Consider the following 15,321-nt stretch of genomic DNA (forward strand, 5'->3'; position numbering starts at 1 on the left):
AGACCAAAGTGCAAGATTTGGATCATCGATAGAGAGCTTTGGTATGGTTCCATTGATAAATCCAAGTTTAGGTTTGGTTCGGAGTGCACTGATTAATTTTGTTGACCATTCATTATAATTCTCACATGTGAACATTACAGATGTGATGAAGGCACCATGATTCTGATGCATATAAGGAGTACGGAGTCGCTGTGATATTCTCACTTTGTTGAACCTGAGCTGTTCCAATTTTACTTTCAGAAGAATCGACACCGTCAACCATTGTTTTTTATACAAAAAGAAAGACAACAAGTTGATTTCGAAACTTCGGAAAACGATTCTAGGTTGCATAATTTTATTGCTTTGATACCATGTCAAGTATAAATAAATTTGTAAACTGTTAACTTGTTCATAATTAGAAGAAAGTACAACGATATATATACATATCAAAGACAGCTAACATTGTCATTAGCCTAACACACATGTTTATCTCTAACTAATATGTTACTAATTGTATTAACATTATAAATAATCCTAATGACTATAGGATTCCCCAATATACCACTTCAACTTTTGGTCAACTGACCGTGATGAGTATGGTTTACCACCATTTCCGGCCACCACATCGACCTAACCGATAAGACCGAGTGATCCTATCCAATTGTCGGTCTTTACTGAGAGCCCAACACATTGGGTCCATGACAAAACAAAAATGACATTTTAGAACACTAAAATATGGAATTTTAATTTTAAAGGATATTTTTCGCAGCGGTGCAGTAAATATAGGAAGTAAAAATATAACATAATGCCAATATTAATGAATTCATTAGCTTAGATTTATTTGGAAACAAGAAAGACTAACACGAAGCGTAAAGATCATTCAAGTGCTCTCTGAAATCTAAACAATCAGAATCAGCGTTTCCATGCCCATCCAAAATCCGCGGTTCGAGTAAATCTGGTCACTCGTGTATATAATCTAACTTGGATATAACTAAAATTTCTTATTTAAAACCCCGATAAAACTCAATAGAAACCAAAACTTGCAATGAATCCCAATCTGACATTTGTTAACATGATAAAACCCAGATAAATCTGATAATATTTTTTTAAAAAATTAGTTAAACTTCTTATATAACTTTTAATAGTACATAAAACTGAATAATTTTTTTTTTACTATTATCATTGAAAGAAAATGAATAAAATGGTGATCAAATTTTTTTTATTGATGTGATTCAGCAGTATTTTTTTTCATTATTAACAATCAAAGATAATTTATTTATTTTTTATTTTAGATTTAAAATTAATTTTTAAGTTATTTTTTAATTAATAATTACTTTTTAACCAAAATACCAATTTGGTAGATAAATTAGTCAAATTATTTGTTTTTCATGGTGGCAAGTGTAAGTTGAATTTAAAAATTTAATTATACTTATATATTCATGATTTTTATGTAATAATTTATAGCTTTCAATGGTTGATAATATTATACTAATATATTATTATATAATACAATATATTAATTTATTGATGCGTGGTTCAATTATAGTTAATCTAAGAAAATAATCTGGTTTAGTGTATGGGTTGGATTCAAAAACATTGGTCAGAATATATAATGATTTATAGATTAGAATACACCATTTCGCAAACATGATGAGACCAAGAATATTGTTGGTGGGTTATGGCATTTGATTTGAGTCCCATTGGCACAAAGAAAAGAAACAATGGTGATGACTAGAAGAATGCAGGTCCAATTAAATGTGTGTATGTGCGAGACGATGTGACATCACAAAGTTTCTCTTATATAACAACAATAAAGTGTGATGAAAAGCAACACCTGAGAATGTGAAGTTGTTAATTAGTTATAGAGTCTTTACAGTTTTTAATTATTCCAAGATAATTGTCACTAACCAATCTATCACTATTCAGAAATAATCTTTGTGATGTATTATAATACATAAAATACTTTCAATAATTAATAAGGACACTAAAAATTCATTAAATGTAATATGTGGAACAACATTATAATACTAAATATATTTCCAAATACTATAATAAATTAATTTATGTCCAAACAATATAAAACATTTATTTTCATCTCTTAAATATTTTTTTATCAATTTTAATATAAATTATTTAATAAAAATAATTGGTTAAGAACACTCAAACAATTTATAAGATGGATTAAAAAAATTCAAAATATAAATTAAATAATGCTATATATAATTTTAGATTCGTTTTAAATAAAAATTAATTTAATCATATAATATTATCATATACACCAAAACATTTGATGTTTTATTGAATAGATTTCGTTAAATAATATTAGCACACTTTAAAAGCCCAGACTAAAATATAGTACAATTAGCATCATGCAAATAAGTTGGTCAACTGGTCATGGAGCTATTATGGTTGTTTAGAAAAGATGTGTGAAGAACTTGACATGTACAAGCCTCTTCTTGCTTGTAGCTGCAGTGCGGCCAGAGGCGGAGCCAGAAACAATTATCACCGGGGTCAATAATATTTTAACAAATATAAATATATATTATTAAAAATAATATTCTATTAATATTTTTACATCTAAATTGTTATATGTACTTTAAAATATTACATTTATTTAAATTGTTTATATGTTTTATTAAAATTATTTTCTATTAGTGAATAAAATATTTTAATCACCTCTAGCCAAATATTATGATTATAATTTAATTAATTTAATTAACTATTAAATAATGTATTTTATATAAGAATTAATCATTTTTACTTAGTGTATTGAAGATAAATTAGTTGGTAATTATTTTAATATATACATGTAGAGAATGTGTAAAAATATAAGACTTTATTTAAAATATAAGAAAAATAACTACAAAAGTTTAGATTTTCATCATGTACACAAAACAATTTCTTAACTTTTCCAATACAAACGAAATTTATATTTGTATACGAAATTTTAACATAATAATCATGTATAAGACGTAGACACAAATACACAATTCTTTAATTTAATTACAAGCTTATTTACGTTTTTTTTTTGAACAACTAAAATTTATAAACTTAAACCGGCCTCATGCCCAAATAGTAGCAGCATGATACAAGCAGGCTTTGGACAGATTGTCCACAGGCCCATTTTCTTCTTTAGGGACAAAAGAGAATTAACAGAATTCAAAAGAAGCATAGAGACATTTGATGTCCGATAGAACTCCGTAGAGGTTCATCGGCTTGGAAACCGAATTTATCGCCTTGATCAGCGATAGAGAATCTGATCAAAGCCAGATTTTGGAGATGCCGATGTGTAGGGCGTGCGAGAGAGCTTCCCTCACCGCAAAACCTTCAGCCATAAGAACCGATGAAACTTGGGGTTGAAACTTGCATCCATCTGAGGCGATCCGCGCAGTAGAAGAGTCGAAAATCCAAGCGAGACCTGCATTAGAGGATTCCTTCTTCCAGGCCGCATTGGTGTTGCATGCGACTGTTCCGGTCGGAATCGATTCAGGTCTTCCTTGAATCTGAGTGTTCTTCGTTGCTTTCGAGGGAGGCTCCTGAGCTTGTGTCCATTCCCGAGCACCCATCAAGGCCTTTAAAGCCGTAGTTTCCGCAGATGCAGGGCGCTCTTCAAACACAAGCTGATTTCTAGTGATCCACAGATTCCACACCACCCAAGAGAAGATGTCACCTGAGACACCACAGGGCGGTAGGCAGAGCCACGATGTTGCTGCTGACAGCTGATATGAGGTACGGGAAATCATCGGGGTCTATAGGAGATGCGAGCGGTACTAGGTTCCATACCTGTCTTGCAAAAGGGCAGTGGAGGAGGAGATGCTCTGTAGTTTCTGTGAGACGACAGTGTACGCATAGAGTATTCTGCATCATCCCTCTCTTCTGAAGATTTTCCCCAGTGGGTAAAGCCCCATTGATGGCTTTCCATATGAAGAGCTGTATCTTTGGAGCAGTAGATACCGACCACACTGATTTGTACCAGTTGAAAGTGCTGGGGATGTTTGCGCTGGTGTGGTCTAGTTCCTGCATCGCTACGGCTGCTGCATAACCTGACTTTGTTGAGTAGAGGACAGATTTCGCTGGAAACCAAATGTAAGAGTCCTTAGCTCCTGTCTTACTTGGCTTTAATTCTAGTATTGCCTCCGTAAAATCTGGCAATGTCTTATTGATGAGCTCCTTGTTCCATTCGCAGGACCCACTTATATGGATTATAAACGATCACATACATATACTTTCAGTTAGATGAAGGTGGGCTTCAAATACATAGGGGTCAGGAGCAACTTTTGAGTGGGGTCTTCTAACTACTACTAAAACACGTTGGTGATAATTAAAATTGACTGGGGTCAGCTGACCCCCCTACCCTTTACATGCCTCTGCCCCTGAGTGTGGCCGCGGAATATGAGAAAGAAAGAGAAGATGAGAAAGTTCATTAATTATTTATGGGTCCATACGAGGATTGTTTGGTGGAATTTTTCATAGTATCATCGCAAGTGATTTGTCGATGGATCTTGTTGAAGCATATGCAAAAAAAATTCGTGAGGAACAACGACTGAATTCTAACAAAGAACACGAAGCTCAACATATTGTAGAGGGTCTTGCAACCAATAAAGACCAAGTCGAATCAAGTAACACACCTCAGCCGCAACGTGGTACACAGTGAACACATTGAGGACGTCGTGGTCAGTAAAAAGCGAATTTTTGGCAAATAGTAGGGTTTCCAGACTGGTGGGAAGAGAGACCACCAGCTATGAGTGGTAACAGAGGTTCACAAAGAGGACACGGACATGGAGTATCAAATATCAATAGAAACAAAAGCATGGCAAGAGCAAAAATATCAATCGAAACAAAAGCATCTCGGCAAGAGAAAAAAATGTTCACGCAACAACGTCTAATTCATCATCATTCCCAACTTTTATAGAAGAACAATGGTAAGCTTGATACGTCCTGAATTGGGAAGAATCACTTTAGCTGGGTGTTGGATATGAACCGAGAAGGTAAATGGCACTTCTGGAACTGAGATGGATTGAAAGGATCGTCAAGAGATGTGGAATGGCTCTTGATATACCCACGATCTAAGGCTAACCACGTAAGAAAGAATTTAGTGCGTTGGCTAACCACGAAACAACACACAAAGATGAATTGGCTGACCACCAAATCAACAAGCCGATTCACACCAATGAACTAGCTAAAGAACTCACTCTCTCACTCTGATCTTATTTATAGAATGAGACTACATATTTATAGTGTTTGTAGTCAAAGATTAATAAAGAAAATACACGGAAAATAATGCATAGAAAATACAAATTTGACCAAATCTGAATTAATGAGTCAAAGACCCAGTCTTCCATGCAGATTGGTCAAAGATGGCCCTTCAGATAATGTCCAGGTTCATCCGAACCAGATGGATGCATGAGGTAAAGATAAGTACGCTTGCGGGACTGTCTGGATGGTCCGTCGGATGAGAAAGCATGTCCGTCTTCGGTTTCTTCACGGCCCAAGCTAAGTCTGGCTCGACCGTGGGTCTTAGAATGTCAAGTTGGTCGGGGAAGACGAGCTCCGGTATGGTCATTTCGGTCGTCTGGTCGTGGTTCCAGCCGAAGCTCCAATCGGGACGCACACGAGACGGCTCGGTCAGTCTAATCGGTACGGTCGGATGAACGAACATCGGTCAAATTGTTCAGAACGTCCTGATCTCCATGCTGGTTGGATCCAATGGACTGATCCACGATCCGAGGCACATCATTTCCTTCCTCTTTAAAATGATTTGTCCTCAAATCTGAAACATTAAAAGGAAAAGGATTATAAGAAAAGAACCATAATCAACACAATGCTCACCTTGAGTTCGGTCCGTTTTTTGAATGGAAGATGATTCTTCTTGGTTGGCTTGATGACCATGAATTTGTTCTTTATCTAGCCCCTCCATTGGCTCATATGTGAAGTCATCGAAAATTGGCAATGAGTCTTCCTTTTCTGGCTCGGTTTCAACGTTCTCATTCTCCAAAGTCACCAACGGTCTTTGCTTTTGACACTTGTTAGCATAATGACCGATCCTATGGCATTTGAAGCACCTGGTAGAATCAGTTTTGCTTGTGGGTTTCACAGCTTTGCTTTTATCAGAAGACAACACATTAGTTTTCAAATCATAATTTGAAAGAGAAGAAAGATTATTTTGCTGTTTTGGTGCAGGAGAAGTGTTGATGTTTCCCTTCTTTTTGAGTTGCCGGATAGCATGAATTGCCTTATGCAACATCTTCTCCAAGCTGACATAAGTCTGAAGCTCATTCTGATCAAACACATCACGGTTGCTTCTCTTGGCTTTGGTGAAGGGACCATCACCACTTCTGACCCACTATTCATCATCATCGAACTTGTTTTGTCTCTTCCTTTGATTTCTTTGTTTCTGCACAAAATCAAACCCATTATAAGCAAACTGTTTCTTATTTCCACAAATCATTTGCTCTTTTCTAACACGGTTTTAAAAGGAAAGTAAACGCCACTACAAGAAAAATGGGTTTTATTAGCAGACGAAAAACGCTATATAACGATAGTATAGCGGTTTTTGAAGCGCTGTATCATCGCCCGTCATAGTAGGTAAAGGACTTTACATAGCGGAATTTAGCGGTGCTATCTTTTCGTCCATTAAGATAACGCTTTTTATTCTGCAATTAAATATGTTTTAATAGCTAGTCATTAATGCTATTACTTCTTTTATTAACAGCGTTTTCCTATTGTTATGATTAAAACTATTATAGCAGTTAGATAGGTGCTATATATTTTATATATCTGTTTATATTAATAGCATTTTCCGTTTATTATGGTTAAAACTACTATAGCAGTTACAAATTTGCTATATATATTATTTATATTTTTATATATTATTATTTTACATTTTCATATATATATATATATATATTTATTTATTTATTTTTATATGCTCGAATTACTGAATTTTAAAACAGAAAATAAATTTCATTTAACCTTCAAAGATTCCACAAACATCCAAACTCTACATAAGTTTCATACTACATACTTCACACAAAAGCTAAAGAAGAGTCTTAGATATAAACTATCTTATCATTTGGCCAAGCCACAGTGCTTCCTACTGCATCACCTATATATTCGATTTCAGAGTTTGGCCTCCACACTCGTGCCGCATCGAACTCGGAAACCTCTACCCAAACCTTCGTAGCATTGGGACCTAAAGGGACGAAATGCACCTTCTCTGCTGGATCAGTTGAGAACACCCGACCTAAAGCAATCCTTTGTCCTAAGCCATGACAGTCCAAGAGAGCGCACTTCTGTTTACCACCTTTGTTGCTGCTACCAGTGCTTTGACTACCACTCTAAAACCAAAAATGACAAACAATTTAATCACATTATCATCACCGGCAACCTACCAATTTGACGACATTACAATATCTAAATTCTCAGATTTCACAAACTAACCTGATTGGATTTCCTGTTTGATTCAGCAGGTGATTGTGGTTGAGGAAGTTTTAGCTTATCTAGAGGCCAAGCAATTGTCCCATGTATTGCCTCACCCATCTTTATCATTTCAGGCGTTGGTCTCCATAAAAATGCATCAGGCTTAAAAACCATTTCCATGCTAAGAACTCCAGCATTCGGGCCTATGGGAATTTTGTTGACCAGTTCACTAGGTTCAATAGTCAACAATACACCCTCAGCAATCAACTCTTCTTCTATTTTCCAGTAATCAAATATTTGAACTTTCTCTAAAGATGCAGCTATAGCCTGAATCATGCATAGTATATATACAAATTTCATCAGTGTATAAAGTTATTATCAAAGAACAGAAAACAAATAATGTTTACCTCTGATCCGTCGGTGTTACTCTTTTTTGATAAGTCAATAGCATCGTCCAAGATGAGCTTCTCAGATGGCCATGCAATTTTGACTCCAACAGCCTGACTAAGCGATACACAAGTTGTAGTTGGTCTCCATATAGGTGCTGTTATGACTGAAACACACTTCACTACAACAGCAGCCGCATTAGGACCCAGTGGAATTCGACCAATCTTATATGTGGGTTCATCAGAGTAGAATTCTCCTTCAACAACAACCAAATCATCATTCGAGATCCAATCCAGTATCTGGCACCTTATTCCTCCCTTGCTCACATCGCTTAACTCAGAAGTAAAATCATATCCGCTTTTTTGCTAACCCAATAAGGAAACAAAACTTTTAAAATCTTAAAGACCACAAAATCTATAATAATTATCAACAGCAATAAGGAGTTACCTTTTTACCAGCTAAGTCTTTAACCACATTTTGCAAATCTTCAACCTTGTTGATTAGATCTGCTTGAGTAGCTTCAAGCTTCTGGACATGTGAATCTCTAGCATGTAAGAATGCCAACTTGGTGGCAGTAACTCCTCGTCCCATCCCCCTAACTCTTCCTGGTTTATATTTTCCTAGAATCTGGGAGACATCTTCACCAATATTATCTGCTGAACTTGAGTCCATTTCACTGTCAATTCTCTTTATCTTTTCCTACAATCATAAATTCAACAATATATGTAAAATTAACTTTAGAAAGCATCATAATATGACTGTTGACATTTAATCTTACTATGGTATCTGCGAATTCTTCACGCACTGGTCTTCCATCAGAATACGTATGACCAACAACGAAAACCTTAGTTCTAGTTACTTGCTTAGGATCTGAAGTGTTTTTTTCTACAAGTTAAATTAAAATATTGTCAAGAGATTTGTTTCTAGTTAACACATATCTTGCGTTTGAATACGAAAAACATACCATGTCATCTGCAAGCCGAATCATGCCTTTACGGCTAGTGGTATGAGGAATTTGACCCTTCCTGAGTTCCCTGTACTTATCACTTTGTTCCTACCGATAACCAAGAACAATTACAAATTAATCCTACTTACATACCCAAATTTATTCTACGTAAGACACAGATGATATTACCTGAAAAGCTGAAGTACATCTTCCTTTCACCCAATTGTTCCAAGATGTAGCAGATTGTATGTTGCTGGGTTTCATCTTCTGTAGTTGAGCCTTGTTTTTTGTAGCTCTAACCATGGAAGAAAGTCTAGATTTAGAGGCCCTCCACAAACAACCCATCTGCTTGAACACTACATCTTTTTGCCATTCTTCTGTCAAGTTGAATCTTCCCTGCAACATATATCAAAATTCAATGCGTATTCATTTATCTCACTGTAAGATAGAGTTGACAAAATCACTTGTATTTCCTCCCACAAAGCATCTTTTGTTTTCTCTTCTAGATGTCTCCAGTCATCTAGCAGTACAAACACATGCTCTCTGACAAGAGGACCAAGGAAGGAGGACAATGTCACTGATCCACGACCAACATGCTCTCCTAGAGCATTAAACTCGACCTCTACCTTGTCCTCTATATGTTTTGCGACTTTTCGCATTTTTGTTGGACCTCTTGTCTTCTTCACTTGGTTATCTGACTGTTGAGTCTGTGTCTCAGATGGAGTGCTGACTCCGTTTATTGAAGGAGGTTGAGTTTCATCATCTTTACCTTCTTCTTCTACTGGTGGTTCAGTGTCATCGTCTTTATCTTCTTCTTCTTCTGGTTGTTCAGTCTCATCGTCTTTATCTTCTTCTTCTTCTGGTGGTTCAGTCTCATCATCTTTATCTTCTTCTTCTTCTTCTTCTGGTTCTGCATCTTGTTCGACTTCTTCAGAACCGGTAAAATCGACATTTTCCATTTCTTCAGCTGGTGACTGTAATTCTGCATTAACCTTTGGACCATTCTTCTTAGGTTTCTTCGCAGTTAAAGACACTTGTGGACTAACATCAAGGCCAGCTTGGCGCTTACTGCGACGCGCCTTCTCAGTAACAGCTTTGGAAGTCATTGTACCAGCTTACCTGAAACAACAACAAACTATCATTACTCATATATAAAAATACCCTCACAATCATTCCTAATACAAAAACTCTCATCATCAGATGCTTGATCTCCAGTATCTTCTTTATGCTCAACTGTTACGGGTGCAGAACTAACTTCCTCTTCAGTCTCTAACTCATGGTATCCTCTAGGTGGTGCTCTCATAACAACATACCAAGGTGAGCTGTCATATTCTCTAGAGTAGAAGACTTGTTTAGCTTGAGAAGGCAGAATGTAAGGATCATTAACAAATGATGACTGGTTCATATGGAGATTGACCAGTGTGAAACCGTCTTCCTCTTTCACTCCTCTCCCTTTATGAGCCCAACTACACTTAAACAGAGGCACCTCAAACATGTGGTAGTCAAGCAATATGATCTCCTGAATGACTCCAAAGTATGCTACCATGTTTGCCTGTTGGTTCGCATCTTTGGCACTAGCTCTGCACATGGAGAATGCTTCATTTGTAACCCCACTGTTCTGAGTCTTCCGCTTAACATCTTCCGTCTGGTAACGATGTCCATTAATTATAAATCCCTTGTACGTGTGTGCAACATTTCTAGGTCCAAAAGCAAGCCATCTGAGCCTTTGTGAATGCTCCTTTGAGTTATTAGGGATCTAACAGTAAATAATCACATATCAATATTGTTGATTATGTAAACGTAAGTTATGAGACTCAAATAAGTAAATCATACCTTCTCTTTTATCCAGTTTGAAAACCAATCTGTATGGCATTTCCATAAGACAGTTCCATTTCTTGCGCATTTTGCATCAGTAGCTTGTAGTTCTTCTAAGTGCATCCTGTAAACATCCATTACTTTAGTAAATTATTGAACAATCAATCTTACAAAATTAAATTGAATCGTAACTTACTGAACATAAGGATCCAAGACTGCAGTATTCATGAGGATGTACCGATGAGCTATATCTCTCTCCTTATCAGTAAGTGTGACTTCTGTAGCTTTTTGCAGTGGACGGCCTTCTAGTACATTTTGAGTCTCCTCTACATCATCATTTCTTGTAATTGCTTCTTCTACTGGAACTGATTTTTGCAAGAACTCCATACAAAATGCGAGGCATTCACCAGCAAGATATCCCTCGGCCATACAAGCTTCAGGTCTTGCAAAATTCTTCACATATGCCTTAAATGTCTTCGTATACATACAAAACAATATAAAAAAAATTATTGACATAAATACTATTTTTACTTGGAAGCCGTAAGTGAAAACAACAAGAATATTACCTCTCGAATGGGTACATCCACTTGAAGTGAACAGGGCCACCCAAGCGTTCTTCTCTTGCCAGATGCAGTGGAAGGTGAAACATGATATCAAATAATGCAGGTGGGAAGAATCTCTCTAGCTGGCACATTGTCTCCACAATCTCTGTTTCTAGTGCAAGTAGCATCTCTGGATCAAGAATGCGTTGGCAGAGTCTGTTGAAGAAATTGCATATGCGAGTCACTGCTATCCGAGGTCCTTTTGGAAGTAAACCTCTCAACGCTACTGATAAGAGATTCTGCATAAGAACATGATGATCATGTGACTTCATGCCGCCAATAGAAGGAGGATCCAGTGAGACACAGTTAGCTATATTGGCACAGTATCCATCAGGGCCTCTGAAGTTGGATAACCTTCGGCAGAACTTTCTTTTCTCTTCCTTTGAAAGCCAATACGCAGCTGGAGGCAAGTACGTTTTCTTCCCCCTAGCTTGTGTATGTAAGTTGCTTCTAATACCCATCTCTTCTAAATCCTTTCTTGCTTTCAGTCCATCCTTAGATTTCGTACTATGCATCAGTATAGACAACAGCGCATCAGACACGTTCTTCTCGACGTGCATGACGTCGATGTTATGCCTCACAAACATATCCTGCAATTTTTCAGAATATAACATTAGCATCTGCAGAAATCTAATACAGTATTTGTAACTTTTAAAATAAAACATACCTTCCAAAAAGGTAAGTCAAACAAAATAGATTTTTTCTTCCACCGCCACAGATCATCATCTTCCTCACAGTCGTCAGCTGAAAGAACATCATCTTCACCTCCTTCTATCCTTTTCCGCTTACTCTTCTTAGGTAAAGGTTTCCCAAAATCGTTTTTAAAGTCCTTAAGATTGTCAAATATATCGCAGCCACTCTGAATCCTCTTTGCAGTACCAAACTCCACTGTATTGTCAAACCATCCTTTCCTTCTTCTATAAGGATGACTAGGCCTGAGCCGCTTCTTGTTCTCCATGTAAACATGTTTGCGACTAAACTTTAGCCACCTATGAGATGTACCATTCCCGCAGACATTACACGCTTTCTTCCCTTTCACTTTACACCCAGCTAATGTGCCTAAACCAGGATAATCGGTGATACTCCACATCATCATAGCTCTAAGTGTAAAACTCTCCTTCTTAAACGAATCATAAACTTCCATACCTTCTGTCCACAAATCATGCAAGTCCTCTATCAATGGCTGTAGATATACATCAATGTTGTTGCTAGGTGCGGTTGGACAAGGTATCAACATTATCAACATGATGTTCTCGGACCTCATACACTTTGTCGGAGCCATATTGTAGTTGACTAATAGAACAGGCCATGTGCTATGCTTCGTGTTCTGGATAGAGAACGGATTCATGCCATCTGTTGAAATACCTAGTCTTAGGTTTCTTGCTTCAGCAGCGAACTCTGGCCATTTGTTGTTTATCTGAGCCCAAGTCAATGAATCTACTGGATGACGCATAGTTCCATCTTCAGAAGCATTAGTGGAGTGCCAACACAAGTCCTCTGCCAACCGCTTTGATCTAAACATTCTCCTGAACCTGTCTTTAATCGGAAAATACCTAAGCACCTTAACAGGAATCCCTTTCTTCTCCTCACCAGTCTGCTTCACTACATCTTGGACAGCTGACTGCATCCTCAAACTCTTTTCTATACAAAATGCAGTCATTCTTGCAGACGTGGATGACATCATACCCAAAACCAAACTGTTTCAGAAACTTCTTCATCTCATCTGTAAGCTTAGGTAGAACGTTTTCACCGGGAAGCAGATCATGAACTAGGGACAGAAGCTGATCGAAATAGTTCTCAGACATCCCACTCTTCACCTTTATCCTGTAAAGTCCCATGATTGCAGCAACCTTCGTAAATTTCAGACAGTTTGGGTACAACGGAGTTTCTGCATCCTTTAACTTCTTTCTAAACTCAACTTCTTCTGGCGTATCAGTGCCCTCAAACACTCCAGCATTCTCCTCTGTGTATCCTTCGCTGCCTTGACTTCGCATGAAGGTTGTTCTGAACAAGTCGTAAGCCTCATTTTCAGACCAGATCACATTAGCTGACTTATCAGGTCTTGTCTCCCCGTGTTTAGACCAAAACTTACAGCTCTTGTACTTCTCATCCATTCCTCTAATCACCAGGTGCTCGAAAACTTTCTCACTATATTGGTGGCAGACATTGCGACAATCAACACATGGGCAGAACATTTCATCTGGATCACCTAAACGTTTTGATGAAGAAGACACGAACTCACTAGCTCCTTTCTTATACTCAAGGCTATTCCTGTATGGTTAAAACAAGTGAGAACTAAACACTGAGACTTAAATTTTTTTAAAAGAACAAGTGAAGTTAATACCTTGGTAACCAGACCCAAGATTTATCCATGATACAGCTCCGATGAAATGAACATACAAGAGTATCACTTTATCAAGCCAGAACAACAAAACAATAAGGGATTAAACAGCAAAACAGAACGGGATTTCTCACCTTAAAAAAATCTCTTCGGATTTAAATTAAAGTCTCCTACAAAAGAAGACAATGTTGTTAAGTAAGATACAAGATTTTACTGAAATGAACAAGTAAAAGAGAAACCCAGAAATTGAAAAGAACAAATACCTTAAGCCAAAGCTGCCGGAAAATAAAGGTTCCTGCAAACAAGTATGCAACACCGATTCAATTAAACATGCAATAACCCTAAATCAGTTATAGAGAAGAGATAAATCGATTTTCAATCGATTAGGATAGAAAAGAGATGAAACCCGAGTTCACCTTCGATGGAATCGGGAAGGATTTCAATCAAAGGGGATTTCAATAAGAGTTAATCCACGTTGAGTAATCGTTGGAGCTGAGGAATTGAGAATGAAAGAGATTGAGGTCGAGTCTATCGAGCAAATGGAGGCAAAGTGTTCGATGGAGAGTGAAGAACAAAGAGAGAGAGGGAAGAACGAAACCCTACTAATTTGGGATTAATTTTGGATTCTAATTGGGTTTTAGGAGCCAAATTATTTCTAAGTGTCGCGGTCATTACCGCGTAATCAAGCATAACACTTTTATTTTTAATCTGCTATATTAATTAAGCGTCTTCTTTCAAACCATACGCTTAATTATGATTTTTCAACTCGAAACTGTAACATAACGTTTGGAAATATACAACCGCTATCTTTAAAACACAAGTATAACTAACATAGCACAATCGAAAAAACGCTATTCCGGTCTGCTGTTAAAACCCATTTTTCTTGTAGTGCGCCTTGTTGTGGTTTTGATTTGTTGAGAAGTCCAAACATCCTGAAAACACTTAGCAAAAGAGTTAGAAAATAAAAATCCTCACACTCTCAAAGTGTTTAGCTCACGATTTTTAGGTGATCACTCAGAGTTCTTTCCACTGGTTCAAAGGATGATAGGCAGTCAAAATTGAGCAATCAAAACCCAAAACAAACTTTTGTGGGAAAAAGAAAAAAGAAAGAAAGATGAAGAGATTTTTGATATGGATCCGCCTTAACTGTCCTAAGGCTGGGTTTCTCTTCAGCCAGTAGGGTTTCTCTTCCACCACTCCTCCTGGATTTCTCTTCAGAAGTGATTCAAGCCAAAATTTTTTTTATTATAGTTATATATATATATATATATATATATATATATATATATATTTTATAATAGGCGATCACATGGGAGTAAAGGAACAGCCCGGATCCAAGAAATAAGAAAAGAAAAACGTGGAGAGATGAGAAGATGAAAGATGAAAGAAAACAAACTAGCCAAAGTGGCTTTGATACCACTTGATATGTCCTGAATTGGGAAGACTCACTTTAGCTGGGTGTTGGATATGAACCGAGAAGGCAAATGGCACTTCTAGAACTGAGATGGATTGAAAGGATCGTCAAGAGACGCGGAATAGCTCTTGATATACCCACGATCTAAGGCTAACCACCTAAGAAAGAATGTAGTGCGTTGGCTAACCACCAAACAACACACAAAGATGAATTGGCTGACCACCAAATCAACAAGCCGGTTCACACCAATGAACTAGCTAAAGAACTCTCTCTCTCACTCAGAGAAGAAACGAAAATAAACTCAAACATAGACTGATCTTATTCATAGAATGAGACTACATCTTTATAGTGTTTGTAGTCAAAGACTAATAAAGAAAATACACGAAAAATAATTCATAGAAAATACAAATTTGACCAG

General features: G+C 37.0%; 2 protein-coding genes across 2 annotated transcripts; both read right to left on the reverse strand.

Annotated features, from left to right (window-relative positions):
- Positions 1–3,239: 3,239 nt before the first annotated feature.
- LOC125588413 lies at positions 3,240–4,002 on the reverse strand. Its single transcript, XM_048759745.1, has 2 exons — positions 3,650–4,002; positions 3,240–3,606 (listed from the first exon to the last, which is right to left on the reverse strand). Exons 1-2 carry the CDS (start codon positions 4,000–4,002, stop codon positions 3,240–3,242), a joined length of 720 nt encoding a protein of 239 aa, XP_048615702.1.
- A 5,831-nt stretch (positions 4,003–9,833) lies between these two features.
- Positions 9,834–13,521, reverse strand: LOC125588414. The gene is made up of 8 exons (XM_048759746.1): positions 13,493–13,521; positions 12,819–13,419; positions 11,903–12,769; positions 11,113–11,738; positions 10,743–10,988; positions 10,565–10,670; positions 9,893–10,487; positions 9,834–9,850 (listed from the first exon to the last, which is right to left on the reverse strand). The coding sequence occupies exons 1-8, from the start codon at positions 13,519–13,521 to the stop codon at positions 9,834–9,836; spliced, it is 3,087 nt and encodes a 1,028-aa protein (XP_048615703.1).
- Positions 13,522–15,321: the final 1,800 nt, after the last annotated feature.

This window comes from Brassica napus, chromosome C6 (assembly GCF_020379485.1).
Source record: "Brassica napus cultivar Da-Ae chromosome C6, Da-Ae, whole genome shotgun sequence".
Classification (NCBI taxonomy): domain Eukaryota; kingdom Viridiplantae; phylum Streptophyta; class Magnoliopsida; order Brassicales; family Brassicaceae; genus Brassica; species Brassica napus.

What these genes read in the sequence shown, in the direction of transcription:
- LOC125588414 (XM_048759746.1), bottom strand. Translation starts at nt 13,521, where the DNA reads ATGGATAAATCTTGGGTCTGGTTACCAAG. An exon ending in GTCTTGGATCCTTATGTTCA is followed by an intron (nt 10,671 to 10,742) that starts GTAAGTTACGAT and finishes GGATGTTTACAG; the next exon opens with GATGCACTTAGAAGAACTAC. An exon ending in CAAACTGGATAAAAGAGAAG is followed by an intron (nt 10,488 to 10,564) that starts GTATGATTTACT and finishes ATTTACTGTTAG; the next exon opens with ATCCCTAATAACTCAAAGGA.
- LOC125588413 (XM_048759745.1), bottom strand. Translation starts at nt 4,002, where the DNA reads ATGCAGGAACTAGACCACACCAGCGCAAACATCCCCAGCACTTTCAAC. An exon ending in ACCGCCCTGTGGTGTCTCAG is followed by an intron (nt 3,607 to 3,649) that starts GTGACATCTTCT and finishes GTGGATCACTAG; the next exon opens with AAATCAGCTTGTGTTTGAAG.